This window comes from Musa acuminata, chromosome BXJ3-7 (genome assembly GCF_036884655.1).
Source record: "Musa acuminata AAA Group cultivar baxijiao chromosome BXJ3-7, Cavendish_Baxijiao_AAA, whole genome shotgun sequence".
Lineage (NCBI taxonomy): Eukaryota > Viridiplantae > Streptophyta > Magnoliopsida > Zingiberales > Musaceae > Musa > Musa acuminata.
Window position 1 is genome coordinate 248,071 of NC_088355.1, and position 23,706 is coordinate 271,776.

The following is a 23,706-nucleotide window of genomic DNA, read 5'->3' on the forward strand; positions in this document are numbered from 1 at the left end:
CTGATACTTAAGTTAGCAAAGGAAAGGAGATAACAGTGTAAACTATATGATTGAGTTAGTGTGTAGAGAGCCCCCCTTCAACGATCCATAGTTGTTATGAACAGTGATCCATAACTGTTTGCACGTTAGAACAATCTAATCGAATGATTAATATTTTGTGAGAATTATTGCTTTTTCTTTCTTTGTTATATCAATAGAACGGCCTCCGTGCCAAGAAGGACGCCACCCTTGGGTAGAAAAATCTTAGTTTTCTTAAAGGAGGCTAACCGATGAGGATTCTGACCTTATGCTATTGGCCTCCTTGTAATAAGTCATTAATGAAGACTAGTTCATCTGATCCAGCAATGGCATCATCCACAAGGCTTCTAAACTAAGCATGTTTCAAACATGGAGTGATAAATCTCGAATCGATAGCAAGGAGTGGATGCATATTGTCACTTCACTTCTTTTTCTTTAAAGTATTTATGGGGTTGGACCAAAGAACTCATTCGATGCTTCGCATCATGGAGTTTGTCTCCCTCATTCATCAATCCATCAAAGGCTCTAGATTTTATCCAATTCGACTCATAGCTCAAAATTTTACAGAGTTATCTATATCAATGATATATTGAAAGTTTTACAACATATCTATGTATAAAATTATCAAGGAGTACAAGTTAAGGAGTGAACGAACTAAGACTATGACTCACTCCCCGACATGAGCCGATTAAAAATTTATTTTTTTCATTTTTTCCTTCATGTTAAATCTCCCAAAAGCAGGTTTGGTTCTTCTTCCTTTTGGAGTAGGGGGTGTCACGCATTGCCGTGCTCAATTCGCATGAGAAAGAACACATTAGAAAACATACATAATGATGATTCAATCTAGAATCACACGATCTAATATATGCTTATATAAAAAATTAATGATGGCAAATTCATCTAATTTTATGAACCGATATCGTCTTCCTTGTGGCTGTGTGTCTTCTACACACCCAACGGTGTCCGTCCTTCCAGGAATGCCCTCATCCCGAAATGCGCGCCACCCGGTTTCTCGGTATGAAAAGACGAAGCTGCCCTTTGGGCCTAGAGAGACCGTTTTAACGGTCGAATTTAGTGAGGCGGGAGCGGTTCTTTACGGGAAAGGTGGAGTCAAAAGTGGCAGCAACGGAGGAAACAGTCGCAGGATGCACTCCCACCACGAAACGGAAGAGAAAGAAGTGGAGAGGATGTGGGAAGATTGGGGCAGTTCGATCAAGGCGTAGAATAAGTTCGAGAGATCGTAGGAGAGAGAGGAACCAGACAGATAGAGGGAGAGAAAGAGGAGAAGCAGGGAAACCGATGGCGCAAGTAAGCAGAGGAGAACAGGCAGAGGAGGTCAATGGATCATCGATCAAGAGAGGGGATGAGGAGGACGCAGCAGAGGGGAGTGCGGGTTTCAAACTTAACGTCCACGCGCCGGAGTTCGTACCCAGGTCACAGTTGCAAGCCGTGCCGCCCTTGTCGGGCTGCTTCTACCCTTACCTCCCTTTCTTCGAGAATGGATGCGGCGGCTCGGCGCTGGGGCCGGGGTGGTTCTACTTTGCGGAGCAAGAACCCATTCACTTCATCCCGGATTTCCATGGAAAGGTTGCAGGACATTCGAAGGACAGCAACGATGTGATCCAGAAGATCGTAAAGCAGGTCTCACTCACGCAATTCGTCCTCCGTTTTCCTCTACCGTCAATTGTTGCTATCATATTGCGTGCATTGCATGTGATGTAGGTGGAGTACCAATTCAGTGATACTAATCTGGTCGCGAACGACTTCCTAATGAAGATCATGAACAAAGATCCACAAGGCTTCGGTGAGTAGATGATGATGCCATTGACGGTTGATTCAGTAGGGAGATCGATCCTGTTTCAGACGAGTATACTCGATTCCTCTGAAGCAGCTAATCCATACTTTTTTTTTTTTGTGTCCTTCTGGTCCCAGTTCCGATGTCGGTTGTCGCATCTTGGAAGAAGATAAAATCTCTGGGTGCAAACCATCACATGCTCATCAAAGCACTTGGGACCTCAACCAAGCTCGTGAGTGCTTCCTGCTTTCTCCATGCTCGCTCCACCGCATGTCATGACAACAACTGCTTCGGCTATCATGTTTGGCATCGAGCATTCACATTCCACTCTGCAGGCTCTTAGCGAGGACGGCAAGAAGATTCGGCGTAAACAACTCTTCACGGAGCGAGACAAAGAGGAACTGCAGGTAAAGTAAAGTAGGAAGCGCATCACGAATCAAGGAACAAGTTACACGTCTTCCTTGTGTGTGACTCATGGCATTGTTTCGTCTCTCTGCTCTAGTCTCGCACTGTTGTGGTAGAGAACTTGCCCGAGGATTACTCACGTCAGAACCTTGGAAAGCTTTTCAGCGTTGTTGGGAGGTTAAATATACTTGTATTTTCACTCCTATCGATCGACCGAATATATATATTTATATATAGTATTATAGCAGAGGTGTGAATTAGCTTTAAAAAGAAAAAGAGTTTCTCGTTTTCCTGGACAGCGTGAAGAACATCCGGATATGCCATCCTCAAGAACCCAATTCTGCCACGAGTTCTAAAAGCGATGTGCTAATCAATAACAAGGTATGTTTCTCTCGGCAGATATATATGATGGGAGTTGAGTAGAATCGATTGCGCACTTTCCCAGTCCCAAGTCGTAAGTAGAATTATAACAAGGTATGATTTGATTGAAGCTGCATGCACTCGTGGAGTATGAGAGTACCGAGCAAGCTGAGAAGGCAGTAAGTTGACGAGGAATTGTGGTAGATTTGGCATTTTGTGATCCGTGCTAAACTTCGTCTCATTTACAGCGAAAGCCATTGTGCAGGTTGAGAAGCTAAACGACGAAAGGAACTGGAGAAAAGGCCTTCGAGTTCGAACTATGCTAAGATGCTCGGTACTTTTTAATCTCTTCTCTTCTCTAGGATTCATCGGCTAACCACGTACATACATCTTATTCTATACATGCTGAGCTCGCTTTTACTCCCTTTCTAGCCAAAATCCGTGATAAGAAGCAAGAAATTAGACTTCGATCACTTCGATCTGTACGCCGAGGACGATCAATCACCTTCCTCTCCAACATTAGGCTCTCCTCGCATCGAACACCTACTTGACCACAGCGTAAGTCGCCACCCGATGATGCCCATCTCTAATCGGCGTTCTTGAATCTCTGTTGCATGTCTTGACAGACGGAAGACAACCAAAGCGGTTCCAGAAAAGGACGGGGAAGGGGGCGAGCCAAGTCGCATGGACTACTGCTTCAGAGTCACAGTGAGAGTGGCTTACTGCCCCACTCGCCACACTCAGGCGGCGCCCTCGGCCATGGAGAAGCCTCGAGCAAGCAGAGTCCGCAGGGGCCAAGAATGCCCGACGGCACGCGCGGGTTCGCCATGGGTCGCGGGAAGCCGCTGAGCCCTGTGCTTGGACGCGCGCCATCACCAGCAGCAGCAGGTCCATGAGTCGTCCCTTCACCCGTGAATCAGAAGCCGGTGGCTGTGGGGAACATCCCGCTTTCCTTCATAGCGATGGTGAAAGGTGTTGTAATGATTAGCCGCTCGCTGGCTGGGTTGATCGGAGTGAGCGACGCTGTAATTCTTCCCTCTTTTCCCACTGTCGAGTGCTCATTTTGTTCCTTCATTGCTTCAACCACTGATTTGTACGATGTAATGGTCTGCAGCTAGAAACCAATAAATCTTCGGATGAATACTTCGTTCCTATGATAAAAATAATTTTATTTAATTAAATTTTATTTAAAAAAAAAATATACGTATATAATAATTTTATTTAGTTCAATTTGAAATAATGATATTTTCATATACTTAAATTATTTATGTGAAATTAGATCAATTTGAAATGATGATATTTTCGGATGTTGATTTTGTAAATTATTTTGATAATAGGAATTGCACCTTACAATTTATATCTATATCTTATGAGTTGAAATTTGAGGGATAATTTATAGAAAAAAATATAAAATAATATATGATTGTATTGTTAACGATAGAAGTTGATTTTATAGGTCACTAATTAAGTTTTATGATTGTAAAATTTTATCTTAAGATTTGATATGATAAGACTCAATTGTGTGATGATATTTTATGATATATTAGAATAATTTTTTTCTCTATAAGTTTGTAATTGTATGCATTATGATATACTATGATTATCAGATAAAAAAAGAATTAATGTTAATAAAGAGTACTGTGAGATTTTGAAGGTTGCAAACTGCATGGAGCATTATTAATCAATCTTGCATTCATGAGACTGTGAAGGTTTTGAGCTGCCAAATAGTGAATCATAACTCCTTACGATAAAAGGAAAACACACACCAAAAAAAAAAAAAGAAGAAAAGAGCTGGAAATTTGGCAGAACAAATCCGGCTCATTGAATTAGTAGTAGATAGGTTCCCACCGTGGAGCCTAATTTGGATTTGATTTGGTTGGATGATGACGATGATGATGTGGGCCCACCCACCCCCAGTATGGATGGACCACTGCGGTTGAGGCTTTAATTGAGATAATGGCATTGCTGGCTACAGCTTGGAATGGACTCCTCCTCATAAACACACACTCTCTCTCTTCCATTTTACCTCCACTGGTACTCTATTTCCTCAGAAACACTGTCAGTCCTCAACCTGATTCACACCACATCAACATGACTATAATAATAATAATAATAATAATAATAATAATAATAATAATAATAATAATATGGTATTTAGTTGCCTTCAACTTAAAAACTACCACGAAAGGCATGTATGTGATGAAGTAAGTAGTAGGATCCAATTACATGGTGTTACTATAACCATTAATATCTTTCTTTACCAATTAGAAGAAGAATTTTTGGATTTGGAACCCTTTGTTGTTAGCATTAAAAAATAATTATGTTATTACATTAAAAAAACACTTTAAGATATGATTATTCGAAAATTATAATGATACTAATATGTCAGTAGAATTATACTCATCAACATAAAATCTTATATTTCAGTTCTTGTAATAAATATTACTATACAGTTTCATAAATCTTAATATTTCAGCTCTTGTAAAAATATCTTATGAAAGCAATGTAATAATAATAATAATAAAAGAAAAAAAAGGGTGAGAAATAAAGACTATTCGGGTCTTCTTCTTGTTTTCGGGACCTCAGTAAGAGACACAGACAAGAAAGAGAGGGAGAGAGAGAGAGAGAGGGGTCATATGACATGAACGGCGGTTATTAATATGCTGTTGTTAATGCCGCCCGCTTCCCCCCACTGACTGCCACCACCATCACCACCACCACCACCACCACTTCATCATCACCAATAAAAGAGACTGCCTCCTCCTCCCTCTTCCCTCGCCCTTTCTACTTCAAGCGGAGAGGGAGACGGAGGGGAAGAGATATGAGAGGCCCTCCGCTGCTCTCTTTCCCTTGCGAGCTCCTCGCCCTCCTTCTCTTCCTCCTCTGTGAGTCCATCTTTGCCTCTGCCGTTCTGATCCTTACTTCTCTTCCCTCCTTTGCCCGTTCTAGGATCCGTTCCCTTTCTCTTAATTTACCTCGATTTGTCATTCCGACCTGGGTTTTGAGGCTTCGGCTTGGCATTGTGAGATTGCTTGCTGGTTTGGTGGCCTTATCTTGTTGATCTTTGATGTTATTAAACATGGCTCCTTTCTGTTTGATTTTTGGTCAAGGAAAGAGTTCTCGTGACGATCTACTCGTATTTAGCACTAGTAGTCCTTTTACGAATTTTACTTGGTAAATTTGGTGTTTATTGGGTTCGCTTTACGCTCTCCTGGTAAGCTCATGGTTTCTTGGGGTTTTTCTTCACCGAAAAACCGGCTGAAACCGCACTGGGACCCTTTTTTTTATTTTTATTTTTATTATTTAGATGCTAGGGGTTGTAAAAGGTGAGCTTTTTTACTCATGAGTCCTCCCTTGATGAACCTCTCATTATGTTTAGGGTTTAGTGTCTTAAAGATGCCTTTTCTGTGCTTTCAACGAGCAATGCGGGGGAAATGTCTGTGGTCCGAGGTTGTAATCCGATTTAAGAATATGATCCCTGTGTTCCTACTGAAACCATGATGTTCTTGCGTAGAGCGCTGGCTTTGTGACTGCACATATTTGTAAGAAGATCTAGCTTCCTTCAGCCAAACTTTGTGATGTTACCTGCCCTTGTGGCATAAATTTCACTACAAAGTGGTTGTAGTTCACCACTCGTGTTGGTTCCTCCAGAGACAAGATATGATTTTGCCTATTGCATCTGGCCAATTGCAAATTTATTTACCTACTAGGAAAAGAAACAGTCAAGGATGGAGTACCCTCTACTCTGACGGCATTGCTTACTGGTTTCACCATCTTTTAGGTGACCGAAAGGGTATGCCTAGTTGATGAAAGAAATTGGAAATTCACTTCGATTAAAGTGATAAACGGCTCATCAAAATTGAATTTCAAGTTCCGCATTAGTTTTATAGTTCTTCATGGCCTCTAGACATATGCCGTTGGCTAACTCTCTGGGATAGCATCACTTGGAACTACATTTCGATAGGCTTGTGACGAAGGTTGCTCCAGTGGACTGATCAATTTCCCATTAGTTTAGAATATTTCACTTCTAGAGGAATTATAGTGGTGGCCACTTGGCATCAAGAGATCAAGCTGCAACTAAGAAAATAGGTTACTGACAGTACTTGTTTTTCTTGAATTTGCTTTCGGATGTGATTTTCACTAGCTTTACAGAGTTCAAGTCAGGTTGGTGATTGGATCCTAATTCTTTTCCTAGTATGCTCATTTCTCACTCTTTGATATTTTTACCAACTTTTGGTCATATCTATTTTCATAATACTTCAGACAATTGTGTATATGTATTGAATAGAGAAAGAACACCTATTTCATTTACTAGTTATAAACAAGAAAAACACTTAACAAAAAAGAATTTTGTCTGTTAGATGAACTTGTATATTGAACCTCTAATTTTTTTTATCTATCATCTTATTTAGGCAAACATCTAACACATGCCACAAACTGTTCTGCTGCCTTTAATTTTCTTTAGTTGGTGAAATTACTGAAAAAATAAAGCACCAAAAGCCTTCATTCTACTCTAGATTGATAAGTTTCCAACGCATAATTTGGTCTTGTAACTTGACCGATAATAATTACGTTGGTCAAGGTATATTGATTGTTATTGTCCTTTTAATGCTAGTTCTTTCTTCCATAGAATTGTGGATTTTCTTTGACACTCTTATTAAATCTCATGAGAACTTGTACTTATCTCTACAGTGCACACATTTACGATTTGGCTTTGTTTCATTGGTAACAGATGCAACAACAATGAACCTCAAAAGTATCACAGACAAAGGATTGTTTATATAATTTCACTTTCATATGAAATCCCAAGAATTTTTACTGTGCTTTATTCTAGCAGACTTTTTCCTGTTCAGGCTAGCCACAAAAAAATCTCATGCCATGGATTGTTTATATAACTTCACTTCATTTGAAATCCCAAGAATTTTTCACTATGCTTTTAGAGCAGACCTTTTTCTTATTCAGGCTAGGCACTTCATTGTTATTGTAAATCATGTCGTGTTGTGACTTATGACCAACCTTACTACGTAACTGATGTTCAGGTCTGCAAGACTTCTACAAGTTCGACAATATAATTGTCCATAGCTTTGCAATGGTGGATCAGATAACAGAAGAAAAGGAGAACGCCCTAATGCCTGACATTTCTCCAAGTAGTGCACCACAACCTTTTCTTCCTGTTCTGGCTCCTTCCCCAATGGCAACACCATTTTTCAACAGCAGTATTCCAAAACTATCAGGTCCTGATAGCTTTATGATAAATTGACTATAATGAAGCTCAGGAGTAACTATAAGCCATATGAGTTGCACTTATTGTTACTTTGCTTTTGTAGGGCAGTGCATATTAAACTTTTCTGCAGTTGACAGTTTAATAAGTACAACTGCTGTTGATTGCTGGACCTCTTTTGCTCCTTTCTTGGCCAACGTAATTTGTTGTCCCCAGTTTCAGGCCACCCTTATCATTCTAATAGGGCAATCAAGTAAAGAAACAGGGTTGCTTGCTTTAGATTCCACTCATGCAAACTATTGCCTATCAGATATTCAACAAATTCTTGGAAGTCAAGGTGCCAATAGTGACCTTCAAGAAATTTGCTCAGTCCACCCATCTAACCTCTCTGAAGGCTCCTGCCCTGTAAGTGATATCGATGGGTTTGAGAGTGTTGTTGACTCTTCTCAACTCCTTACTGCATGTGGGAAGGTGGATCCTGTGAATGAATGTTGCAGTAAAATCTGTCAGAATGCCATACTTGAAGCTGCAAGGAAGCTTGCCTTGAGAGATGGTGGATTGACGACAAGCATGGCTATAAATAATACTTTGATTCAGCACTCATCTAAAATTGATAGTTGCAGAAACATTGTCCTTAGATGGCTGTCTAGTAGACTCGATCCATCATCTGCAAAGCAAGTGCTGAGACGGCTGTCCAACTGCAATGTCAATGGAGGTAGTTTCAAGTTTCATTTTCTTCTCTTTTAAATATGCTGCTTCAAAATTCTTCATTAGTAATCACTTGATTTGTTTTCTTTTGGGTTGACACTTGATGTGCATGCACAATATGCTGGCTTATTTACGATTCCTTCCAAATTAATTTATTTTTTCTGAAATGATTTGTTGATTTGACCTAGTTGATTAAGATAAAACTACTGCTAGAAAGGTAATACAATATGGATCAATTGATGTCAAGTTGTTTTTAGATTTCTCGAAGTTCTCCAACTGATAATGCACTAATCACAGATCAAACACGATTAGTGAATGACTTTTACCTCATCATTATTTTAAACTACACTTGATACCAAGGAAAATTATTGTTTGATATATTTATGACAAAAATATGTTCAACTGTTTGAATTGTTTTTTGGCACTGCCATTTGCCCTTTCAGGCATCTTCGAATCTGTATTTCACCTTATTTTGAAACCTTTCCCATCACATGGTAAAGCAGGAATCGGAAACACCTCCATTTTTGTTATTTTATGTGACATTTCATGTCATAAATTTGTAGTTCTCCTTCATGTCATGGATCCCACTATAATTGATATATAAAATTCATCATTAGAGACTTTTGTTTTAACCTCCAATTTGTATATACATATCTAAAGTGATTTTTTTTTTTAATGATTTTGGTTATCAATCATGTTGGAATATTGTGGTTTACTGCTTTTTTTGTTGTTTTTGTATAGCTTAATTGTTATATTTCTATTGTTGTCCAACTATGGTTAGATGCTTCTCTTGTTAACTGCTTTACCTTTTCAGATTACCTTTTCCCCTGGATCTAACCCATAGAATGGGTTACTCACTTTGGTCAAAGAAAAATAAAACAAAATATGCAACTTGGAGCTAGCAGCTTGTTTATCATATTATGGAGGAATTCGTGTAAGGTTATGAGATCCCCTGGACTGGTGTAAAATGACCCGTAAAGATCCTCAAAGTTGTTCGTAGCATGAGACTTCTTTCAAAGTCTCTCTTTCTTTACAAGTCTGATTCGGCCCATTACTATTACCCACCATCAATTAAAAAAAAACAGTAGAATGGTAGCTAGCCAATTCTTTGCTGAAGTGGTGCAAGCTTGATTGAAAAAATATTCGTATGTAGCTTCATTTTGAGTACTGTTCCAATATCAGTTTTCTCGAACTGGTATGCTTCTGATATTACTAAGCATTATACCAATCTGGACTTCCCGGCATAGCAAAGGAATATAATAATAATAATGAATGGTATACCAAGTGATACTGAGCTATATGTTTCACTGCCAGTGCTTGGTTTGACCTTGTTAGGCACTGGTTAGTACATACTGTCCAATCAGTATTTTTAATGACAATTTATAGAATTATCAAAATTATCTGTAGCAACTGAAAGGATATCTAAGAGCTTTTCCTGAAGTAGTAGAGGTTTAAGGTTGCCATCAAGTTGAGAATGAGAGAAGTATATGATCCAGTGAAACAAATCCACTGTTAAATTTATTCCCAATAGATGAGAGACTGAAACATGAACATTGATTGTCCAATAGATGAGGATAAGATCCTATAGATGAAACCTTTGAAGAATGAAGTTGACTTAAAAAAACACTTGAGGAACAAGTGTTCTTGAAGTTTTATCATCAAAGTGGATCACTAAGGATTTAAAGAAATGATATAGAGACAACTTATGCTGTTACTTTCCCCAGCTAACAAAGAGATTTTATGACTATATAGATATACTATTTTGCTGTCACATTAGAATTTACCTTTAACAATCAAATGTATCTTTGACGTGTTTTGGTTCAAGAACTTGCTCAAAGAGTCATTCTAGGTTGAGTGGCAACTACTGAATTGCTTGATACTCCACCAATCAATATTTCAGAATTTGCTAAATGAGGAGAGACCATGAACACAAATGTTCAGTCTTGAACTAGAAATGTCTAAAGTAGAACTGTACATCGTGAACCTCTTCATGATACTGTTTGAGTTCCTACTATAACTATTAAGCTTCTGGACCATCAAGACGCATGAAAATTAGTTGTAGAAGTAGAAACACTGCATCATTGATGAACTGCTTCTTCAGGATTTGGCATCAGCATGTACCATCAGGTCCTACAAAAAGCTTGGCTGGGATATCCAGTGTCCTTGTTTGTTCCTTTTATATCTCCCAAGATTCTGCAGATGTGTATGCTCTCAATTAGTAGATATCTTCTCAACCAGATGATATATTGTCTGTTCTATATACTTGATTGCTTCTGCTGTTTCCTAACTTCAAAGTGAACGCTCTGTTGATTTCCTCTTACTTCCCCTGCGCTTCTGTTTGCACAGTTTGTCCACTAGATTTTCCGGATACAAAGGGTGTCGCTAAAAATTGTGGAAATGAGATCAAGAATGATACTGTCTGCTGCCATGCTATGGAAAATTATGTATCTCACTTGCAAAAACAAAGCTTCATAACCAATTTGCAATCCTTGGGTTGTGCCTCCTTGCTTGGTCTGAAATTGCAAGAAATGAATGTTAGCACAAATATTTATAGTTTGTGCCAGATATCTCTCAAGGATTTTTCACTCCAAGGTTAGTAGTATATAGCTTTGAGCTATAACATCAGAATCTATTATCTTTCACACTCCGACTGGTATGAGAGGTGGCCAATATCTGAAACTTTTTTAGCATTTTTTGTTGATTTTTTCAATTGCTAAATATCATACTGACACTAATTTTTTTTCTTTTTTTTACCTTTGTATGGGCTGTGTTCAAATTTTGGAATTGCAAAACAGTTGGAACTCAAGGTAAAATCTATTGTTCAGTGATAATGTCCTAGTTGTGTTGTTGACATGCTGATTTATTTTTGATGCTATAATTTGTTTAGATGATTGGATTGATGAGCTTCAGGTGTGGTAATTTTATTCTTGATTTTTGTAGCGTTTGAAAGCGAAACTTTCTTTAGATGATTCACCTTTCCAACATCTAATGATACCCTGTTAAATTTGGTCTAGGAGTAAATAGGCATGCATTGTTTACTCGTCAGCAGTTCCTTATGTATGATATGTCTGAGGCTTATCCCTATCTTGTCTGTATCAAAGCTGATGCTTGTTTAACACCATTGTCCAAAGCTCGTGCCCAATATAAATCTGAAATTCTTGAGAAGACATCCTAGGAACTTGTAGCAGTTTAAAATTGGAGACAGTGATCTAAAGCAGGCACTAGCACATGCAACAGATGCCAATAGCCTTCCATTATGTCATTGTGGATAATAGCTGATTTTATAAATTCATTTATTTAGTTAATGGTGAGATGAATCATCCCAGTTGGCTTTCTTTGCTTTTAATGCTTTATGTTTCAAAGTTGTTTAATATAGTAGCTATGTATTGATTCCATGTTTATATTTTGTCCTATTAATGGGTGCAAACACAGAAATGAATATTGTTTCAGCATTTAAGTTGCTATTAGTATATTGTGTTGAAAGCAGATGGATTTTGTTCCAGAGTCTGGATGCCTTCTTCCAAGCTTGCCATCAGATGCGACTTTTGACCCTTCTTCAGGGATTAGCTTCACATGTGATCTGAATGACAATATAGCAGCTCCTTGGCCATCTGCATCTCAAGCATCATCTTCTTCCTGCAATAAGTGTATGTAACTTAATATACCATCTGTCCACTATTTGTGGTCTCTTTCCTTTACAATCTTTGTTCTTATTCATTACACAGTGGTATACACTTTGTCTGTGAGAATATTCCAGTGGTTCAACCTCAACTTTAAAAGGTCTATTTAGATGATATTTCTGTCTTCAATATATTACTGCATCTATTCAGAAGATTTTGCAGTAACAGACACATTCTGACTTGCATATCCCATGTTTATCTTGATTTGAAAAAGGCAATTTCTAATATTTGAACCAGCAGTGTTCTTATCTTGTTCAGTAAATGAAATTGGAAGATTTTTGTTCATGTAGATTTGGTTCTGCTGTTCTCCTGATTTTGATCAATTCAAACCGCACTCCCCATCCTGTTCTCTTCTGTCGTTTCCCTTCTGTTAGAAATATGTATTTGACATGGTCTTTTGATTTTTGCAGCTGTTAATTATCCATCACTGCCCGCTGCAACATCTTCACAGTTAGGTAAGATCAGTACATATAATCATGATGATCCTTACGTGCACAAATGATATAATTAACAGCTGTTAATTTGTTAGCATAGCTTTGCTTAGACATGCCCAAATGATATACTCATGAAGTTAAACTCAATGGTTCACACTACTTTTGAGGTTATCTTTTGTGCTTTTGTCCAAGTTCTTGTTCGAGCTGTTTCTTAGGATCTTCGTTTTTGAATAGCTCTGATCGTGGTATTAGCACCCTTTGATTTTCAAATATGAAATCATTAATATGTTCCTATATACTGTTTTTTTGTTTTTCAGGTCTAATTGGAGCTGATATGAAACTTGCGATGGTCTTTTCTTTATCACTACTACTTATAATGCTACTGTAATCAACTTGGGCTCCCAGTGTAATGATGTATCAAGAATGCTGCCACCAGGCATGTTCATCCTGGTCCTCTTATCAGTAAAGGTTAGCATTTAGTGGTGGCACTATCCCTGTAGCTTTAACGATATTCTGCATCTGTTAGGAATTTTAGTGACCATACTTTTTGGTTCCGTGATTGATTCTTGTAATCAATGTAATAAATATTTGTACAGTAAAAAATGAGTTCAAGAAGAGAATGTGCTTGTAATTAGTTAAATTTTAACCCATTTGAAATTCCTCTGAAGCTTAGATAGATCAGGCGTAAAATTCACATCATTATGCATGATCCTTGTATGATAGCTATCGCTTGGATAGAATTGTGCAGGGACAGAGTGCAGATGAAGAATGTAAACTGGCTGATCTAGATGAATGCTTGTATGGATTGTTTATGTATGTAATTGAATAATCCCTAATGTAATGAGGGTGCAACACTATTAGAATAAACATATTCTCTTTTTCTAAGTTGACATAAATTTGTGTTCCTTTGTTGAGGTCCAAAGACATGATATTTCTTTACTGCTTATTGGCTTCACTAAATCTGCGGATAAAGTTTCCCAAAGAAATTGAATGCTAAAGATATCTTTGCTTTCCTTATTTTAAGAATTTGTAAGATTTGCCATTATATGCTCATTTTATTAAAAAGTTTTTTGTAATCATTGTTTGTAAATTTGCTGAATGATATTGGAATTTATCATTCACATGCAAGTATTATAAATTTTTTTGTAATACTTGTGATAACGAGATTAAGGAAAGATGAAAAAAAATTATTTTTATAAATTATTTAATAAATATTTCACATATGATTTAGATTTAATGATGAACAATAGTGATGGATTTAATAATTATAGATTTGTTTATAAATTTTTTGTTAATGAAATTAAAGACGCATTAAAGAAGATGAAAATAGTTAAGTTTGATGGTATCCTCGTTGAGATCTAAAAAAGTTTAGGGGACAAAAGAGTAGCTTAGTTAATTAATTTATTTAATAAAATCATGAGATTCGAAGGGATGTACGATGAATGGAGAAAGAGTTTTTTAGTATAAATTTTTAAAAAATAAGGATGATACATAAAATTGTTTAAATTATAAAGAAATTAAAATCATGATTCGTACTATAAAACTTTAGTAAAAAGTTACTTAAAGTAGGATAATACTTGAAACAAACATGAAAATTAATTTAGTTTTATATTTGGAAGATAATTAATTTATTAAGATAATTAATAAAAAAATATAGGGAGAAAGAAATATTTTTATATTGCTTTTATTGACTTAGAAAAAGCCTGGGTTCCTAGAGATTTATTTTGGTAGATTTAAAAAAAAAATATCCACTAATTATATTGATATTATTGAATATATATATATATATATATGATCATGTCCCCTCGACATTCTTTACTGTTGTTGGTGTATGGCATGTACCAACCAGTTTAGGATGAGAATTCCACCTCGAGTTCTTCCTCCCATATCTCATGGCGCATGCTCCAAGTCTCAATCCACATACTCCGTGCTTTCAGTACTCGGAGATCATATTCTACCGAGGATCCTTCCCATCGGAATTCCTGCTATTTGACACCCTCGAATCTACCAATCTCTGTCCTGGATGGATGTACACAGATGATCGAGGATCACAAAGAGCTGAGCTGGATCCAGTCATGGCTTAACATCAAGTCAAATTGGTTTCTTCGATCACATCGTGCAGGAAGTTGCAAGTATAATTAAATCAGCAGCACAGTGGAAGCGCCAGAGAAAGGAGGCGACCATCAGAAGTATGGGGGGCTCATCCATTATCGGAAGCGTTTTGTTCCCTAATACGGGTGATGGGGTTGGAGTCCCATTGAATCTTGTCTTTTGTTACTGGCCTTGCCATGTGTTGTCAGCGTCACAGTCTTCGCTAGATTTCAAGCAAGAAGAGGGGGGGGTGTGGCCCTCTCCTGCCCTCTCCACTGCAACCATCTTCCTAATTCACCTCTGCCTGCGGCAGTGTGCGTGGTATTGGCGGTCAGGAACAGAACAGGACACTCGAGTTTTATCTTTGCTGGGAAGCTGACACACACATACAGATGCTGTGCGCTATTTCTACCATGATGGAATCTAGTCGCTGATTGGGATTCGAGCTTGTGATTTAGCAGCTAGATTGATTCCGGTAGTATGGTTAATGATTACAATCAACTGTACGTTACTGTTAACATTGACATTTGGTGTGCCAGAAATCTCTATCATTTTGGGTGAATCGCACTACTTTTTCTATTTCTCAAGTGTCATTCTCCCCCTTTTACTTGCTGGTACGATCCATCTCCTTTGCGTCATCCCTTTCTCTCTGCCACACCGTAATGGGGCGATCCGCCGCCCGGACGCAATTCCCGGAGAGCACCGCTCGGGCCATCCGCCCCTCCAAAACCACCACCACCCCTCGACGGGTCCACCGCCGACGCCGCATCAAGAACCCGTCTTTCCCCGGCGGAAGGCGGAGTCGCCCCGCCACTCCCCTCCCGACGTGGAAGCTCGGAGATGCGGACCTCTCGAGGCGCCAGGAGGAGGACGAAGACGTCCGAGGGTCGGCGGCCGCGTTCTCTGCCAGGACGCTCGCGGCGGCGTTGTGGCATTCGCAGGTGGTGGAAGTAGGCAGCGGCGGTCGGCTTGGATTCGAGGTAGGACCGTACTATAAGCTTTCTAGGGTAACATATATGGCAAACCTTGAATTTTGATTCGGTTCTTAGACTAAAATTCGCTGCTTTACCCGTGATTTCCGTGTAATGATACCCCATAGTGGGTGAATGCTTTGATCTCGTCGTTCAAGAACCCTTGCACTGGGAAGAACGATACCTCGGTTGTCATGGAAATGGCAATTTGTTTATCTTTTGCCCCGTTGTTTTTTTTCCTTCTTGGACTATATGGAGGAGTTTTGCTCGAATTTGTTGCAAGGTTTGGTTGATCGTCCCAAATATGGCTTTTTTCTTTTCCCTACAGTTCCCATCGAAAGAAATGAGGAAGCGATCGAATGTTGTATTTTTTTTTTTTTCCATGCAGAAAGAAGGTTCTCCTGTATCCATAGTAGATTGATTGTTCAAAATTGTTGAAGTGTAAATCTTTCGGCTTTGTTGTTGTTGTCGTTGTTGTTGTTGTTGTGTGTTGTCAAGTGTCAATCTATCTCTCGCCTCAATCGGAGGACATCTTTGGAAATTCCAAGTGATTATGATTCTTAGTATCACAAAAACCAACTCAGAGAGAGGAATTCGTTTTGCTCATTGTATTTGATCGGGATACTGATTCTTAATATTAATGAGATTTCTCATCTCTTTAGTTGGCATCATTGTGTTAGATTAGATTCCTCTGTTGTGGTCCTGTATCAGCTCTAAGAAGTGGTCCTAATATGGTGCTTCTTTCATGTGGCAAATCGTGTCTGTATTTATGCCCATTGTGTACTTTTTTTTTCCTTCTTCTTCTTCTTGCTTATTATCTTACCATATCTGTGCAAATTTGCAGCCTGATCCAAGGCATGTGAATTTCCCGAATGTCTGTGATCATGATAGGACGGCCCTCCATACTAGCATTAGTAATGAGTTTGCTAGTCCTAGTTCAACCAGCAGGTCCAAAACTACCATAAAGAAGGTAATCTTATCTTTGCGGTCGGTATGCTATTAGGAGTATTGATTATTCAATCTGATACGGCATCCTTTTAATTGATTTTATCCAAAAAGCAGCATGAATTTTCTAGCATGTTTACCAATTTCGCATTGGAGAGGACAACAAAATGGGAGGCTGGGTGCTCAGGATCTGCGGAAGGGATCTACCATACTTTTGGTCACCAGAAGCTTCTCAAAGATTGGTTGAATACTGCCTCTGTCGTTTCTGTTCTCCAAGCAGAGCTCGAGCAGGCTCATTGCCACATTAATGAGCTCGAAAAAGAGAGAGAGTCTGCCAAGGAAAAGCTCGATCACTTCTTGAAGAAACTCGGAGAGGAAAAAGCTTCATGGCAGATCAATGAGCATGAGAAGGTTCGGAACATTATAACATCCATCAAGGATGACCTCAATAGAGAGAGAAAAAGCCGGAAGAGGATGGAGATTTTGAATTCCAAACTGGTAAATGAGCTTGCTGAGGCCAAGTTATCAGCAAAGCAGTACTTGCAAAACTACGAGAAGGAGAGGAAGGCACGTGAGCTTATCGAGGAGGTATGCGATGAACTTGCAAAGGAGATTGGAGACGACAAGGCCAAAGTAGAATCTTTGAAGAGGGAATCAACAAAAATCCGGGAGGAAGTGGATGAAGAGAGAAAGATGCTGCAGATGGCAGAGGTTTGGCGTGAAGAGAGGGTACAGATGAAGCTGGTCGATGCAAAACTCATGCTCGAAGAGAAATATGCAGAGTTGATCAAACTTCAATCTGATTTAGATTCTTTTCTCAAAAGTTGTGACATCACTAATGCAAATGCATCATCGCTGAAGGAAGCTGAGGTGCTTAATGTGGATGCCAGCTCGATGAAGTTCCAGGATGTTGAATTTCTTTATCAGCCTCCTGCTTCAGGGGATTTCCTTGTCTCTGATGAACTCAAGTCAAGAGACGAGGCTAATGAAAGGGGGATCGAAAAATGCTATGGCTACAGTCCCAAAAGTCATGCCTCTAGGATACACACTGTTAGCCCTGAGACTGATATCTTTCTGGAAAGTTGCGTGAGCCATACCGAGGGTCAGGGTTCTTGCAATTCTCCAAAAGGGAGTGATCCATCCGCAAATGGCATCCATGAAGAAAGCCATGCATCAGTTAGCAGAACTGATTGGAATCTGAAAAGTGATGCTAGCAATTTAAAAAGTGAAACTAGTGAAATTTGTTCAGGAACCACTAAACAATCTAGGAAGAAGGTGCCTTATATAGGTAAATTTTGGAGATCATCTTGTACAAGCAACAGCTATAACAAGAAAACCCCACTAGATATATCAAATGGAAAGCTACTGAATGGTGGGTTGTTGAATGCTGCTCTATCCCCTGATATGATTTCAAGTGAAGCTGGTCTAAGCTCACCGAGCGTGGAGCAGGGGAGCTCCTCTAATTCAATTAACCCACATGTAGGTAGAGGAACAAAAGGATATGTTGAATGGTCAAGGGACACAAAGAACCATAGTTTGAAGACAAAGCTCCTGGGGATGAGAATGGAGAACCAGAAAGTACAGTTGCGCCATGTTCTTGAACATAAGTCTTAGCATGAACATTTTTTTTTGCTATCAGAGATGTGTGCCATTCGACCAAGCTGGCTGTTTTTTTGGTTTCATGGTAGTGCTGGTGCCAGATCTAAAGCATGACTATGTATTTATTATATGATCACTATCGCCAAGGCGGAACGCAGCTGGGTCGGTAAGAATTGGGCATGCATTTGGGCCATTTAATGCATTAGTTGCTGTTGTTGAAACTACTTGTACCTTGATGCCTCCTTCAAGCTACAGCGAGAACCTAGAGCATATTGTACGAGACTTCTCTTTGTATGATCATAATCTTTCTCGTAATCGTATATATTTTGTTACCTTATGATACACGTATCATTCTTTGAAGCAAGCAACAAGCGAAATATGTTGGATCTTTTTCTTTTCTTTTTTTCTGTAGTGCTTTTAAAGAAAACTTTACATGGATTGATTTCCTCAAATCTGTAGTTGCTTCACGTTTGCCTCTTGTTGTCATCATCGTTTACCATTCTTAATTTTTCTATAACATTTTCTAGATTCTATAATAATGGAGTTACCCTTCAAAGTGTTTGAGCATTAAGACATTTGGATCTTCGATTTGAAGGAGTTGGTGCTGATGGTGATTGGTCTCCTGAAAACCTGCTCTATAGTAGCAATTTTAGTTATTGCAGACGGTAGCCATGTCAAATTTGTTCATGCATACAGACTGTACTTGTGATTTTGCCAAGTATAAGTCATGTATCTCTAGTTTTTAGGGGGTTTTTTGTTTTCCTTTTTATGTGTGTAATTTGTTATGAACTGAATAATTTGGCAGCTTCACTTGACTAGTGAGTCATGGCTCCAGACATTGTTTCAGTTAAAGCTTGCATAACAAAAGAACCCATATCAAGTGGCTTTTGTGTGTGTGTTTTGATTGCAGATCCTGCAAGTTGCTTGCCTGTGTTGTGCTTGGAGCAGTGAGGAGGACCATTACAAGCCATGGTGAGTGTCCTTCGAAACGGGGTGGTGGCGAGTCCCAACGCTGCCAAACCGGGCCTCACATGCCTTGCCTTCACACGTGCGTACGTCCAAACATCAAAGGTTAGTAGGGTATCTATTATCGTGCGATTGCCATCTAGTGATGCAACACACAGATACCAACGGGCAACACCTCCTTGCAGAGTACATACACTCTGTTTGGCGAATGATTGGATTTAGGTGAAAGGCTTCTGTACAGACACTCTGTTTGGTCAACACCCCCTTTCTATTATTATTATTATTATTATTATTATTATTATTATTATTATTATTATTATTATTATTAAACTGGATACAAGATATGGACTCTGACAAAGATCATCATGTACTCTCGTATTCATATAAGCTCAGAACAATCCTTGTATTATCTGTGATCATACTCATCTGTAAGTTAAAATGATGATGAGTTAAGAAATAGTCCCATTTTAACAGAAATTGAACGAATCAAACTTGAGTTTTATGCGAGAGAGCAAATTATGGGGACTCCCGTGAGGACATGACAGGCTCACCTTTCAAGGCACAATCATGTCACAAACTCCGAGGCCCTTCCACCCCCCCAAGAGGAAGATGAAATGCTATGCTGTACTGCCGGAGCTTCACTTCACTTCACTGCACTTGTTGCTTCTCTTCCCCACTCCCCCATGTTTAGCAGCTACAGCGAAAGGAGACTTGGGCACACTCCTACTTCCAATCATATGTCCATTTCAGCGGTCTCACCGCCACATGGAAGGATAACGCGAACACATTTTGTGAGTACACAACCTCTCCTCCCCTCCCTACCTCCCTCACCTTCTCCCAAGGAATGGAAGAGGTTCCAAAGGCCACCGCTGGGGGGACACTTCTTGGGTAATGCTTCCAAGGAGCAGAGCCTTTTTGACAAGTTCAAATTGTTAGTGTCTGGAACAAGGTTGTTGATTCCAGTATCACCAAGAGAGAGAGAGTTGGTAGGTGTGTTTTCTCTCTCTGCTTCTTCCTGCTGGCCCCTACCCAGGTGAGGTGGGGCTCAGAACTTGACGGTATTCGGGGAGCGGGCCCCCTCTTTCAGGACCGGTGGCGTCGATGGACGTCCCCAAACATCGTGAGGGCCTGATGGGTTTGCAGATCCTTCATGTATCGGTCCAGCAACCAGACGCACGAGTCTCTGATGGAAACGAAGCGATCAGTGGGGTCCACGGCCTGCAACCAATGAGATGAGTTTTCCCTGTGTTCGATGGCTCCATCGAGACGAGGGAGCAGTCTGGTGTGCGTCGGTGGAATCCCTGAATGGTCGTAATCACCAAAAAGACTGTTACACTCCCTCGCAGCGACGGACACACTGTACACTATTCCTCCAATATATGGTGAAATTATTTCTCATACATATATATATATATATATATATATTATTGTCCCTCTTTTCCGATAAAGAGAGACTCACTCTCTTCTTCCTCTTCCGGTTGGGTGTCACCGGTATATAAAAATAATTGATGTCCTTCACCAACCCATGCACTTAACATGTTAATTTTGAGGAATTATTCTTTGACTACTATCTTATCTTTTTCATTAAAAAAACGAATTAGAGGTTTAGCTTCTTAAGTCATCTAAATCAGAATGCAAGTTCATGAAGTGGTCTCCTTTTCCTATAGGCCACATTGACGGAGACACATTAAAGTGGAGTAAGTTTGAGCCACCGATCCTTTCTCACATCCATCCTCGTCGCTCGCTGGGTATGTATGTGTTTTCGTTTTGGTGGAGGGAGTGTTTTGTTTACCTGAAGAAAGCCTCCTCCTTCCATCATCCTCAGCCATCCAATGTGCCGCGACAGCCGTCACTTTTTCTTGTCCCATCCAATACATTGTATATATATATATATATATATATATATATATATATATATATATATATATATATATATATATATATATATATATATATATATATATATATATATATATATATCATGAATAAACTATAGGCATAGAGTATTCCTATGATTCAGAAATTAACACTAAAATTGATAATAAAAGAAAAGAGTCTCTGCTCCGCCTCCCAGGAATCTTCACTGTTTCACAACCTCCCATTACCATACAAAATTGTACTCGATAGTAATGAACTGTTTTGATGGTTTATGATGATATGATACATGATTTTAGTTGGAATCCTTTGTGCAAGGAAACGGGAGCCTTTGTCTCATGGCATGCATGCATCCATGCATGCATAGGGTTAAACCCCGGTCCCACCAATCAATCGCTCTTCCTACCCACGCCGTGTGGGCCCACAGGTCTCAGCTATGACACGGTAGCAGCGGCGCGGGGCCCAGCGTCAAATGAGATAGTGGACGAAATGAAACTAACCCCCAAATGAAACATACGGCGAAATGAAGCGCTTGCCCTATAAATACAAGAACCGCCCGCCCTCCCGCGATCGCTCTGTGTCAGCGTGTGATCATGGCCACGGGACGCAGGCACTGGGCGGAGCGGCTCCTCGCTGCGCCCGCCCGTTTCGGCGACCAAGGCCACGTGGCCTGCGCCGACGACCTCCCTGACCTCGCCGAAGCCGAGGTCTGGTCCTCCTTCCTCGCGCCCGCCCACGAGGCGGAGGACGCCGACGGCCGCCACGACCCGGATCACGCCAGCACCCGTCCCTGGGGGCACCGACAGGTGGGCGGCCTCTCCCTGGCCTTCGAGGGCGCGTACCGGGGGGCGGCGCCCTCCCAACGGCCGCAGGTGAGGCACCCGGCGTTGGCAGCGTCGGCGCCCGTGGACGTGCCGGCCTGGCCTCGGTCGCTTCGTGCCGGCTCGGGCGGGCCGGCGCCGGAGCGGGAGGGGGAGGGGGCGGGGGAGGGGGAGGACGCTGACGAGTGGCTGCCGCCGCACGAGTACGTGGCGAGGGCGCACGGGAGGAGCATGGCGACGTCGGTGCTGGAGGGCGCGGGGAGGACGCTAAAGGGCCGAGACATGAGCCGAGTTCGCGACGCGGTCTGGAGCCAGACGGGCTTCTTCGGTTGAAGGTCGTACCCACGGCGGCGCCCGAATCTTACAGGACTGTTTCCGTCCCTCTCCATGTAAAAGTAAAAAAAAAAAAAAAGGAAAAGAAGATTCTTTGTGTGTGTGTGTGATTTGGCCGTGTAAAAATTGGGAAGCACTGCTTGTTTGGCAATGAGCTTGACGTTCAATAATCATGATAATAGTAACAGGAGAGCACATGTTTGATGATTCGAGGACAATAACAGAGACAAAGCGTGATCGGAAATGGGAGGAAGAGGCGTGGCAAAGTGGCACACTGCTACTGCCTCATTGGGTTACTACTGTGGGGGGGGTGTGTGGACTTTGACAAGGGGAGGTGGGAATAATTGAAGTGTTGGCAGCGAGGTATGGCGGACGTCGGGAGACAATAGTAATTGGTCGCATAGCTCATATTTCATGGGAAAAGGACCAGGTGGTGGTGGTGGTGGTGGTGGTGGCGGCGGTCCCATTCCCATTTCAAAGGCGGCGACGTCACGTCTTGGCATCGAGCAACATGTGTAGGAGTGATGTTCTTGGAACTTGCCTCCCTCCCTCCTCTTCTCCTGCAGCTCATTCATCCCCCCCTTTTGGAACTTGCCTTCTCTTTTTATCTATTCTCCTTTAATACTTCCCCTTTTATCTTTAATATTTCCACTTTTTATCTATTCCAAATTTTTGAAATAAATATTTTAAGATTAAAAATATTATTAAGGATATCAGGTATCAACCCGAGCGAGGATAAACCTCCACTCTTTCATAAACTAATCTTTTAGAGTGTTAGGAAAGAATTTTGGTATTGAAACAGAATAATGAAGAGATTTGAAGAGAATAATATTTAGGTCATCTATAATGAAATTCTTTTAAGAGAGAGAGAAAAAAAAAAGTTTCCATGGATGATATTATGTCGAGCAATTTCAAATCTTGAGTTACCTTTTAAAAAAAATCAGATGTTGAATGGACAAATATCTCTTAAATAGTAGGATAAGACTAAAATTAGATGGACTAAAGAAGAAGATAGAAACAATATATATTATCAAAGTTTAGTGATAGGAAAAGAGATTTGAAGAGGATATTGAAATCCCGGTGGATGATACTATTATGTCAAGTAATTTCAAACCTTGAGTTACCTTTTATAAAATATTTAGATTTTGAACACACAAATATATATCTTAAATGGTAGGATAAGACTAAAACTAGATGGATTAAAGATGAAAATAGAAACAATATATATTAACAAAGACTAAAACACTAATGAGTTATATAACTGTTGATAATAAGAATATCTCTGATAACCCTTCAATAATAAGAATGTCTTCGAATAAGAGCTAGGAGCAAAAGATGATCTTTTGATAGTGGATGCTCAAGGAATATGACCGGAGTTCCAACACACTTTTCAAATCTCACTAACCGAAACAACAATAATAAAGGAAATATCATTAGCATTGGAATTATTAGCAACAAATCAAATCTTTTGATCGAAGATATTT

At 40.0% G+C, this 23,706-nt stretch overlaps 4 protein-coding genes across 6 annotated transcripts; all 4 read left to right on the plus strand.

The window, feature by feature from the left end:
• Positions 1-1,315: 1,315 nt before the first annotated feature.
• On the plus strand, positions 1,316-3,608 carry LOC135643186 (la-related protein 6C-like). Its single transcript, XM_065159864.1, has 10 exons — positions 1,316-1,659; positions 1,741-1,822; positions 1,951-2,045; positions 2,149-2,220; positions 2,316-2,395; positions 2,518-2,599; positions 2,710-2,757; positions 2,844-2,912; positions 3,011-3,136; positions 3,205-3,608. The coding sequence occupies exons 1-10, from the start codon at positions 1,318-1,320 to the stop codon at positions 3,472-3,474; spliced, it is 1,266 nt and encodes a 421-aa protein (XP_065015936.1). The 5' UTR covers positions 1,316-1,317; the 3' UTR covers positions 3,475-3,608.
• A 1,557-nt stretch (positions 3,609-5,165) lies between these two features.
• On the plus strand, positions 5,166-13,517 carry LOC103991027 (uncharacterized GPI-anchored protein At1g61900). 2 transcript variants are annotated; one of them, XM_009410383.3, is made up of 8 exons: positions 5,166-5,463; positions 7,618-7,812; positions 7,906-8,514; positions 10,854-11,099; positions 11,303-11,314; positions 12,011-12,154; positions 12,598-12,642; positions 12,939-13,517. In XM_009410383.3, the coding sequence occupies exons 1-8, from the start codon at positions 5,400-5,402 to the stop codon at positions 13,007-13,009; spliced, it is 1,386 nt and encodes a 461-aa protein (XP_009408658.2). In that variant the 5' UTR covers positions 5,166-5,399; the 3' UTR covers positions 13,010-13,517. The 2 variants fall into 2 exon arrangements, with proteins under 2 accessions (XP_009408658.2, XP_065014547.1); XM_065158475.1 differs by lacking the exon at positions 5,166-5,463 and adding an exon at positions 5,473-5,600.
• A 925-nt stretch (positions 13,518-14,442) lies between these two features.
• On the plus strand, positions 14,443-18,639 carry LOC103991026 (uncharacterized). Of its 2 annotated transcripts, none has more exons than XM_018828575.2 (3): positions 14,443-15,692; positions 16,528-16,653; positions 16,743-18,639. In XM_018828575.2, exons 1-3 carry the CDS (start codon positions 15,375-15,377, stop codon positions 18,240-18,242), a joined length of 1,944 nt encoding a protein of 647 aa, XP_018684120.2. In that variant the 5' UTR covers positions 14,443-15,374; the 3' UTR covers positions 18,243-18,639. The 2 variants fall into 2 exon arrangements, with proteins under 2 accessions (XP_018684120.2, XP_009408656.2); XM_009410381.3 differs by having other exon boundaries at positions 14,444-15,692; positions 16,746-18,637.
• A 3,007-nt stretch (positions 18,640-21,646) lies between these two features.
• Positions 21,647-22,419, plus strand: LOC135642302 (protein S40-5-like). Its single transcript, XM_065158322.1, has one exon. It carries the CDS (start codon positions 21,662-21,664, stop codon positions 22,220-22,222), a length of 561 nt encoding a protein of 186 aa, XP_065014394.1. The 5' UTR covers positions 21,647-21,661; the 3' UTR covers positions 22,223-22,419.
• Positions 22,420-23,706: the final 1,287 nt, after the last annotated feature.